The sequence below is a fragment of the Ceratosolen solmsi genome, unplaced genomic scaffold (genome assembly GCF_000503995.2).
Source record: "Ceratosolen solmsi marchali unplaced genomic scaffold, CerSol_1.0 scaffold2, whole genome shotgun sequence".
Taxonomy (NCBI): domain Eukaryota; kingdom Metazoa; phylum Arthropoda; class Insecta; order Hymenoptera; family Agaonidae; genus Ceratosolen; species Ceratosolen solmsi.
The window spans coordinates 5,757,729-5,769,783 of record NW_011948422.1 but is presented as its reverse complement, the minus strand read 5'-3'; the positions used below and the strand labels follow the sequence as shown (position 1 = coordinate 5,769,783).

The 12,055-nt window shown below is 22.4% G+C and overlaps 1 protein-coding gene across 1 annotated transcript; it reads left to right on the top strand.

The window, feature by feature from the left end:
• Positions 1–7,802: 7,802 nt before the first annotated feature.
• LOC105362038 (venom acid phosphatase Acph-1-like) lies at positions 7,803–11,837 on the top strand. The gene is made up of 6 exons (XM_011499363.1): positions 7,803–7,969; positions 8,674–8,778; positions 9,767–10,032; positions 10,157–10,313; positions 10,875–11,201; positions 11,661–11,837. Exons 1-6 carry the CDS (start codon positions 7,871–7,873, stop codon positions 11,835–11,837), a joined length of 1,131 nt encoding a protein of 376 aa, XP_011497665.1. The 5' UTR covers positions 7,803–7,870.
• Positions 11,838–12,055: the final 218 nt, after the last annotated feature.

The following is a 12,055-nucleotide window of genomic DNA, read 5'->3' as shown; positions in this document are numbered from 1 at the left end:
TCAGAGACTTAATAAATGTAGGGAAGATGTGCAACTAAATTAATTAATACAAGTATCCCATATCTTATTTAAGCCTAAATATTTTCAAATTTATTAAATAATATGTGTTTATTGATATTTAATATGATTGTATATGATAATTGTAAATTTCTTATTTGAATATAATACATATTTTTATACATTTCAGTGAAAATATGATTCTTATTATATAAAATTTCTGTATAAATTATTTCGCAATTTGAAAAGTAAAATAATTAAAGATTTTTAGCTATTAATTTCTTCATTTTTATTAATAGTATGTTTGAATGTCATTAAATTTATTGAAGAATTGTAAATAATATGTGTTTTGAGCTTTAAAAAATTGTGCTTATTATTCTTATAAACTAATTATTTTTATTAGATTAATTAACTTATTTTATCAACCTTCCATGTATCGCATTAATTAATATATATAAAAATTTAATTCAATATTCAAAAATGATACGGATAATATTATATATACATACATCTTCAATATTGGCCTTTATCAAGTCTTTCTTTAATTTATAATTTGTATTATTATTGTTAATTTTTGGAAAATATAATAAGTCCTGATTTTTAATAAATGTTGCCTCATAATTAATTGAACGTTAATTAATATATCCAATAACAATAAATTAAGAGAATTTTAAATTTTGAGATTAGATTTTAGAAAAAATTATGAAAAAGTTAAGGAGAAAAGTTTAGTGAAATATATTTTTCATATGCAAATTGATGATTACATAAAATAATTTATATACATAAGTATTACTTGTTGCATCTCTTACGAAGGTTGCATTAATGATAGATTGAAATTGTTTTTGAAGTTTGTTTATGTTTAAACTGAAATGTTTATGAAAATAAAAAATTTTGTATCGATGCAATTTTCGAATAACGATGTGTTGCAATGAAAAAGTGAGTATATCATTTCGATTACAACAATATAAATAAATTAAAATTTTTATTTAAAAAGTGCTATTTTCAAAATATTTCTTATTAAATAAAAGACACTGAATTTAATAGAAGTTCATGTTTTACTAAATTTACGTCTTAACAATATCTTATTATACAACAATTAATGCCGTTGTAGGAGAGTTAAATTTTATTAAATGCTATAAGTAGTTAAAAGTTCATTAATACAGATTAAAGTTTTTATAGAACCTTTTTTAGCAAATGCGGTGATAATAACAATAGTTTTTAATAATGTTAAAATATGATACGAGAATATAATATGAATATTATAAATTTTAAAATGAAATTGAGTAAATAGAATTATCAAATTATACATGGCATACAATGAAGTCTATTAATACTCTTTTTATTTATTATTATAATATATAAGAATAATAATAGAATAGAATTTCAATCAAAATAATTTCTGCAATTAAAAATTCGATATTTTAAAATAATCATAAGAATTATGGAAATAAAATTATTCACTTTTAACTGGACAATACAATCGAGCCATTTTTATAGATAAAAAAAGCGCCTTTGATGATTCTCCGCCCACTCTGCGAAGCTTTCGATTCACAAGGCTTCCTCCTTCGTGCTTTTATCGATTACTACCTTACATACGCGCACAAGACACGAACTACAGACGAGTGTCTGCGTCACCCACGTAATGTAATATCGCGCAAGGCGCAAAAGCAGACATCGGCTCAGCAATTTCATGAATGAAGCTCACTTTTTCCCACTATCTTGCTAAGCGGACATCAACAGGCGTCTTTTACTACAGAACTTTAAGAGTAACCAATCGATTTTCACCCCTCCACACTACTTCGATGCGTGGGCCGAGGGTACATCTCCTCCCTTGCGGGTCGTGACGCGTTCGTCCTGTAGCGTATATTCGAATAAGAAAACCATTCCCGACACAACCCAATGTGTACATTGTCGAGTACTCCCTGGGGAAGCTCCAATGCAATTGTGATTAGAAATAAATTGCTTGATTAAGAGATGACAGTCAAGTATTTGCTATTTAAATTCATCACTGGCAGGTTCAATGGTATGGAATTTAATTCAATATTACATTAAATAAAGTTAAACCAAATATAATCTATCTTTAAAGAATTTTGTCACTTATTTGCATAATAAGTGAACATCAATAACAAAGAAGTATATTAAAGAAGTTTAATTAAATATTTAAAAATGTTGTCATTCTAAAGATATTAGATAATGAGTTTTTCAGAAGTAGGCGTATAGTACTCGTTTAAAATTCCAATTCAATCTACCCAACTATATGGCAACTAGAAATGGTTACAGTAAAACAACTAAAAAACCTCTGTAATAAAACTCTAGATATAAAAAAAAAAAAACAAACAACTTACGCTAAAATAACTATATATCGTTTTTGTATGAAAATGTGGAGTTATAAAATACATAATTTGTACATAATTTGCAAATATATATAAATGCTAAAATCACTATTACAATGAAGTTTTTATTCATTTTAATATATTTTAGCATTTTACCAAATCTACTTATTTTATTTATTTCTTATTATTTGTATATAATGACTTTAATATATTTAGCTAGAGGTTTTTAAACTATTTGATACAAAATCGTATTTGAAAAATAATTAATATATTGCCAAAGTTACTCAATCTTATTCTTTACTAAATGATTTTAAGTAAGCAATATGAGTAAAAACAGTGTCAATATTGCTTTTTGTATATGGTATTTCCTTCCATAGCACAGGATTGAAATAAATTATAAAAGCGATAAAACTTACATATGTAATAAAATTTTATTTGCATTATCAATATAATTATTAGGCTTTCAATTTCTACATTAAAATGAAGATAATTGTAATTATTATTATTATTATTATTATTATAATTATATATTGTATGAGTGAATAACATTATTTCGTAGCTCGTAAATTTATTGGTAATCGCCTATAAAATTTGTAAAATTATTTTATTAAAATATTGTAGTCAATAATTTTACAAATGTAATTATAATAAATAAATAAGTATACATATTTTGCATTTAAATCATTTTGATATATACGTTCATTATAAATATATTTATTATATATGTAATAATATAACTACAACGAATGTAATTATAAAATTGATATAAATTCAATATATAATTCAATGATGATGAAACTTTAGAAAAACTTTAAAATCTTTTAAGCGACATGAAGATTTCACCTTACTTTCTACTTCGGGTGAAAGACATAACATGTACTTTATAAATTTTATAAGAATCAAATGTTATATCAAAGAATTCACTCATGTAATATACGTTCATTTTTATGCTTAGTTATTATATGGTGGCTATACTCAAATTTGAAATTGACTGCAATTTTAGAAGAAAAAAACTAACATTTAAAAAATTATTTAGTTTTTCTATTTTTATTTTACTTATCATATTTAGGTTGGAATTTACTAAAATTTGCACTCCCTAAAAATAATTATAATTTTATCGAAAAATACATTTTAAACTATACTATATATGAGTATATAATGATACTTACTAAAATTAATAAGAGATAAATTACAATTTTAAATTAATTTTAAAAGATAATCTTAGGGAATCGGAAAGTATATTTTCTATTTTCTAATTTTATATAGATAAAACTTCTTTTAAGAGTTTATATTAAAAATTATTTTAAACAATATACTTTTAAACTAAAATTTATTCCAACAATCGTCATATTTATTCATATTTATTTATACACATATCTGTTATTAGAAATTTTAAATTGTTTTTAGTAAACATAAAGTTTATAAATGCATAAAATAATGAAACTTTCAATTTTTTCAGATAAATAGAATGAATGTCCATGATAGTAAAAGAAATAATGTTCGAATCCTTATTAATTGTAAGCCCTATCAAGTTATTTTTGTTTATATGCGTAGGTTTATATGAATTTCCGGAATATATTTTTAGATGATGTTTTATTGATAATTTTGTCTATTTCTATTTTGTCTATTTAATCTATTTTTACTGACATTACATTTATTTAAATGCTTTACATTCTGGATACGTTTTCTAGTTTTCAAATTTATTATCATTATATTAACTTATAAAATATTCATTATTGTGATACTAGTAAATAAGATTATAATTAGTTGATTGCATATATGAGATATCATAAACACATAAGAGAAAAGAAAGGAAAATAAAAGTAAAAAAATACAAAGGCAAAAAATTACGATGAATGAAAGATAGAAGGGTCAGGAGATCGATCAATGATACGCGCCAGGATTGATTTTCGTCTTTGATACTTTCCCCCGGGAAATTCACGTACAAATGCTTCCAGAAGCAAAAAATTTCCGAAAATTGGAGATAGCTGAGGTAACATTCAAGTAAAGAATGGAATGCGTAAGCTTGAAGAGAAAAGTTTGAGCGACGAGTCAGGAACATCTGTGGAAGAAAAGCTCGGATGGGCCCTGAACGAGCCACTTGATAGGACACTATTGCTTATGTGTGTGTGTGTGTATGTGTGTGTATGGTGTATTATCAGGTGTATGCTGTATCCTGTTTTCCTTTTCCAATTCTACCATTATGATACCCTTGGCAGTGCCATGTAATTCGGTTTCAGAGAAACATAGAGAAGGATATAAATAGGGAGGATGAGAGAGAGAGAGAGAGAGAGGGGGGAGGTGAAAGAGAAAGAGAAATAGAAAGAGATGACGATTTGACTTTTTCCCTTGTGAGAATGACGTCAATTGAAACTCCTTACGCGTGCGCTGAAGTAGCCTATTTTTTTTATTTCTTTGTGTTTTTCTACATTTATACTCAAGCTTATAAATGCATATACATATGGCTTAATATAAAAAAAATTAAAGCTCTAAACATCATTTGAAAACAAATGTTCATAAATTAATTTATTTTACTAAAATACTTTGAAACTTGATCGATAAATTTTAACTTATTCATAAAATTGTAATAAAGTTTGCTGATGATAATGCTATGATAATGATAGGATTCGATAAAGTCAAGTGAACCCTTGTTATAATAATATTATTAGAATTCGACAATATATTGAATGAAGTGTATTAACTGAATTAAAATAAACACGTAATTTTAATATTTTTTAATTGATTTACTTACTATGCTAATCAAATAGATAAAAAGGAGTTTTTATATATAATAATTATATTATTTTACTAAAGAACGAAAAGTGCAAGGTTTTCAAAATTAATCTTTATTCTGTTAATCACGATTATTAGGTTATTCAGCTTTTTAACATTTTTAAATCGGTTTAAAAAAATTCTAAGTATTACTATATGCATTGAATATATTCAATACAAGACAAAAACTACAAATAAATCTATAAATAGAAATTATATTATGAAATTTTTTATATTGGTATATATATATATATATATATATATATATATATAATTTAAAATCATAAAGATAAAATACAAATAACGCATAAAATGATAATAATAATTACATTACAAATATATATGAAATAAAATTTCATAAATTATTACTTCCCTTGAATTTCAATGATATACTGAAAAATGTAAAAAAATGTTTAAAGATTTCTATTTTTATAATTTTAGGTACATTTTTATGTTGAATTTAATAAGAAAATAGTAATCACACGATTATAATATAGTTAAAAATTATAACCTCAAGTAATAATATTTCAGTTTAATGTGGTATATTTGTAATAATATACAAGAATCTAGCAAATTATAGAGCATCGTTGGTCTTTAGACACTTAATTAATAAAATGATATATTGATCTATAAGCCTATACGCGAAATATATAAAAATCAACTATAATATCATTATAGTAATTGGAAAAATTATTTTTAGAAATATTAATGTATGTTAGAAATATAAATATAATATAAATTCGTATTTTAGTTGAAATCACGTAGATTATTGGCAGCAGATTGCGGAAGCAGATTATTTAATTTATTTATAAATCTGAGTGTAACGGTATAGTATAAATTTTTAATATTATTAAAATGGGAAAAGGAATACTCAATAATAAAAAATGTTTATAAGTTTTACTAGTTAACAAATTATTATACAAAGAAATAAATTATTTTATTATTATTTTTATGTATTTATTAATATTTTTCGTGACTTTTCTTTGAATTTGTTTTTTTATTTTTATTTGATATACGTTATACTTTGTGATGTCAATAAAGTTCATTGTAAGATCTTTTAACACCTTTTTACTACAATATTAGTATCTTAGATTTACCGATATTTCTTTTTTATTTTTATCTTTTGCAAAGTAAACGAATATTCTAGACACGTTTCAATAGTAGGATAGATAAAAAAAAAATAAGTTGAAAGACGATATATAGAAAATGAGTAAGGAGAGAAAGAAAGAGAGCGAGAGCAAGAGAGAGAGAGAGAGAGAGAGAGAGAGACAAACACGACTGTCCGGTAAAAACTTCAAGTTGATTGTACTGACAATATTTTTAAATTATATACTTTACTATAAAATTGAAAGAATATACGCACAATATAAAATGATTAAGTTTTAATATGCCTGTAAATAATATTAAATGTTGTTTATTTTATTTTAGGGTAATATGAATAGTTTTGTCAATTTGGAATGATTAGTTTTTAACATTAATTCAGAGCACATCCAATATTATTGGCAAACAATAGATTAAATATGTAATGTAAATATAAGAAATAAATAAAGAAATGTATTTGAAATAAATCTCGTTATATTTTTCTATTTTTAAATATTGAAAAAGAATATATACATATTAAAATAAAATATTCATCATCTTATATTAAATGTATATATCTAATTAATATAGAATTTTTTAAATAAGCCCTTATCACTTAGTGATCTAATATCTTCTTTCTTTTATAAATCTTATCATACTTAAAAGTGCTGAATATTAATCATTCTAGTATATTTAATATGAAAATTAAGTTTAATTTTGTAAACATTACCTGATTCGACTTTCTTGATTTCCATTTGATTTAACTTTATATATAGTAGTTTATATGTCGAAGTATTTTTATTTAGAATGATGTATATATTGTTTAAAAGCCTTCGAATATTTAAATTAGAGTAAAATTATAAATATTTTATTTACATTAAATGGAAATAGCAAAACATTAGACTACAAGAAATAGATTCTGAATATAACACGCGATTACTAACTTCATTTCAACTGTATATAATTAAGGCCAAAAACAAAACAAAAAGAAAAGATTTATTTAAAAATATTAAATTTTATAATCATATATAAATAAATTGTTTTGAAAATATTGTTTCGTAAATAGTTGTACAACATATATAATTAAACATAATTTATAGATGCAGTATTTTAAATCATTATTTTATGTACATACAATTTAACTAAGTATATCTTGATAAAAGCATTTCTAAAATGTTATTAATTACATGATATTTTAGTCAATATGTAAATCTGTATAAATTAAAATAAATAAACTATTATTCGTTTCGTAGCGTTGATTAGATTGTTTTAACGGAATTTTAAAATAAGCCACTTTTCATTTTATAATCCATCCTGATGAAGAAATTTATTTAGATGTTAATATTTAAAATCCAAATTTGATATTCTGATTTTATTTAATGAAACATTTTAGTGAATATAAAAATGATATATGTTCATCTTATGTAACAGAAATATTACATTACTACTTATTAACATATATAAATATGGAAAATATATAGTTTTGAATATAAAATGCCTATTATTAATTCAAACCAATATTTATATCACAGTTCTATACAAGATGTGTGTTCATACATTTCAGTAGTACATTACCAGTAGAATCGGTAGTTTATTATTAGAAGAATTCGTATCAAAGAGACGTATAAACTTGTTGGAAATATCACACGGTAATGTGTTATTGTGTATAACGCTCTTTATGAGTCACAATGCTATTTATCCAACATATAATTTGTATTTGCGTGTTATTTATCCATTGTGGGCAATGTTTATTTGTCAATGATTTAAAATTGGAATTAGTTCAAGTTGTACGTAAAAACTATGATATTTACTTTTATTCACTTCCGATCATGTTTTAACCAAATATATTTAAAATGTTATTTTTATTAATATTCAATAAATTATAGTTTGAATTTGTTAAAACATTTAACGTACGAACTGTAAGTTACACAAATGGTTTTAAGTAATGAAATATAAAAAGCTTAAATTGATAGTAACTTTTTCAGTAAACTGTATAATAATTATATGTTTTAATTAACATTTTAAAATTATAATTTTCAAAAAAATTAATATACTTATTAATAATCCATTTAGAAATATGGATTATTGTATTTCATTACAATGTTTTATTATTAAATAAATATTATATTAATTTATGTTATCCATAATATAAATGGTTTCACTATTAACTATTTATTGTTAATTATTGAAATACTTAATTATTATTATTATACTCAAAAACAATTAAGAATTCGTTAAGAAATTCGGATTATTGGATTTCATTATAATATTTCATTGTTAAATAAATTCTACATTTTTTTTTTTTTTTTTTTTTGTTATATAAAATAGAAACTTTTAAATGTGTATTATAATGATTGAGTTCCACTTATAAATATATTAACATTATTATAATTTTTTATTAATTTAAAATTTTTTAATTTAAAATATTTATCTCCGAAAAATCATTTGATAATATAAATTTATAGATTAAATTATAAATAAAATCTGTTAGTTATTTAGACATGGACAACGGACTGCTCAGAAAAATGAAGTAGATTTATTAATTAACGCAAAACGATCATTGTATGAGTTTTGGGGATATGGACAGTTAACAAATGTAAGTTTTAAGATAGTTAGAATATAATATTTAAAAGTGAATGTGTAATTTATGCGTAATACTTTTCAAAAGAAGAAAGTAATATATATGTACGTATATATATATATATATATATATATATATATATATACAATATACTTGATAACAAAACAGTTGGTATTTTAATGTGATTCGTTTTCATTTACAAATATTACTCTTTGATAAAGTATATAAATTTTGTATAAACAGATATATAAAATTTAGTTTGGAGGTTTAATATTATTTTAATAAAATCTGAATTAATATCGATTAAATAAATAATTTAAAAAAAAAATGAATTTATATAAATTTAACAAAATCAGGACATAATCCATTATATTATTATATATTTAAATTATATAATTAATTCCAATCTATCGGATATTGTATATTTGATATTACATAAAAATTAAATAACACCATTCCGATTAAAAATTACATATATACTAATAATAAATTTGTTGATGTTTGTACCCAATATTGTAAATATATATAATTTTGATATTGTATACAAAAAATAGAAATATACATTCTTTGTATATATTAATATACATTATACATAAATATATTTTTTTTAAATCTCAAAATATGTTAATATTTATATTAATAGCCTTATAATTTTACTTTTTATTAGAATTCATAGAGTGTACAGTGCTAAGCATACAGTTAAAAGTTCCTAGATATTCTTCTTAAACAGACTGATGAAGTAGATACCTTATATTAAATAAGTTAAAAAGAAATTTTTATATTTTTTAACAGTCATTAATAAATTTAGAATACTAAAAGTAAAAATACTCTTTAAGTGTGAGGTATTTTCTTAATGTCAACAATTCAGTGCTTAGTGTTTATAAAATATAATATATCATGTATCTTATGAAAAATGAAATAAATGAAAAAAAATATCATAAATTGATACAAATGTGATGGTCATTGGATATGATTAAAATAATCTAATTGAATTATATTGTAGGTTGGGAAACAGCAAGCATATAGGCTTGGTGATATGTTGAGACATAAGTATTCGGATTTTCTAGGTGACGCATATAAGCCTGAAGATGTTTATGCTTGTAGCTCAGAAATTGATCGAACGAAAGTATCGTTGCAACTCGTGCTTGCAGCACTTTTCCCACCTATGGGAAAGCACGTGTGGAATAAAAATTTAAAATGGATGCCAATTCCTATTCATTTTGTTCCTATCGAACTTGATATATTGTTCAATTCGCTAGAATGCTCCAAGCAAGTAACATACAATGAACTTTATAAAATTCGTCTGTTTCATTAATTAATTAGCCCTCATAGTGTTTCAAATAACACAAAATATTTATATTAAGGTATTTTTATAATTCAGATAATATTTTAGATTTCAAGAACTTCGTAAAAATCTCATGAATAGAGCAGAAATAAAAAATTTAATAGCGAAATATAAGGATATTATCGACTTATTAAATGAAAAAAATTCGAATGTTAATTTTGATATGGAAATGATTTTTTATATAAATAATTTATTAAATATACAGGCAAATGTTTATATATTATATATTAATATTGAAATTATCTAAATAGTTGATGAAAACCAAAGACGTATTTAGTAGGAATTATTTATTAGTAATTTTTCAATCAATATGAACATGAATTGATTTTGTAACATATTTTATATATATAATATAATATAATATCACGAACACACACACACACACACACACACACACACAGTATATATATACACATATATTTAATACTACATAATAAAAACCAGATTCAAGAAATTTCATGACGTAGATTTTATAGGCAATAAATTCGAAGTATACAAGAATCTTTTAAATTAAATATTATTATGGGTACATAATATCAATTTTACTTTGTTATCTCTTGAATTTTATTTGTTATAAAATTAAATTTACATTACGTTAAATAGTAATTTTTTGATTTTAATACTAAGACATATTATGCTTTTCAATAGAAAATATAATTATTTATAGAAACAAAACCAACTGTATTTTGAATTACTATTAAATTGCAACTATTTAGTTCAATAAATTAAATTTAATTATTCTGAAAAATAATAACTAATTTTTTAGAGAACTTTAAATATCTCACAACCAGAATGGTACACCCCTGTGATTGCTAGAAAACTTAATGATGCTGCAAAGCTCTATTTAGAAATAAATTGTTACACTCCAAATATGATTAGAATGAACAATGGCTTGACACGACGAATTCTCGAAAACATGGATCTCAATGGGACAATATCCAATTCTTATAAGATTCATCTTTTCAGCGGTCATGAATTCAACATATATGCATTCGCTAAAGGACATAGTATTACTTTAGAAGAAATACCTGGTTATAGCTCGTCTTTCATTGTGGAGAAATATCGAAATAATCATGATAAGGTTTTTGTAAAGGTATTTAAGAAACAAATGCGACATCAGATTTATATGAGTCTAAGAAAAGAAAATTTACAATACAAAATATATTCTCTTATCACATGATAATTCGTTAAAGAGTTTAAAACTGTGTATATAATGAGCGTCCTTAATTTCAATTAATAAGTTTCTTATAAACACTTATTAAGTTTATAATTTATTAAAAATAAACGATTCCTTTAATAATTTAATTTTTACGTCCATAAATATGAATTATCGATATTATGAATTAATATTCTTCAATACTATTAAAGAATTTATTAGAGATTCATTATTGTTGTCAATGAATTAATAAGTAACAAAATTAATTAAATAATAATATTAAACGCCATATTCATGGCTTAGTACATACTATAAATTGAAAATGATAAAAAATTCTTATATTTTAATACATCTATATTTTACATTTAAAATAATATATGTTGTTTTTTGTTATAGATATACATGTGGACAGGTCAGACAGAAGAGTTAAAATTAATAAAATTAAAAAAATGTAAAGAATATTGTCCCATTGATAATTATCAGATACTTGTAAATGATTTTTTACCATCAAATGACGAAATGCATTGCATGTATAAAAATTTATCGATAACGAACTTGCAGAGGTTTTTATGAATTTAATAGGAAAATCTATAATAAAAATACTTTTGTAATATTCTTATGTTAGATAAATAATTGTACAGTTGAATATTAAATACTAGAATAAGATAATGGTAATCTATCTTCTTACTCTATACACTGTTATAATAATTTTTTTATAATTTTAACATTTTTTTCATATGAATTATAAGCAATTTTTCGTTATAACAATAATGTATTACTAAAGATATAAA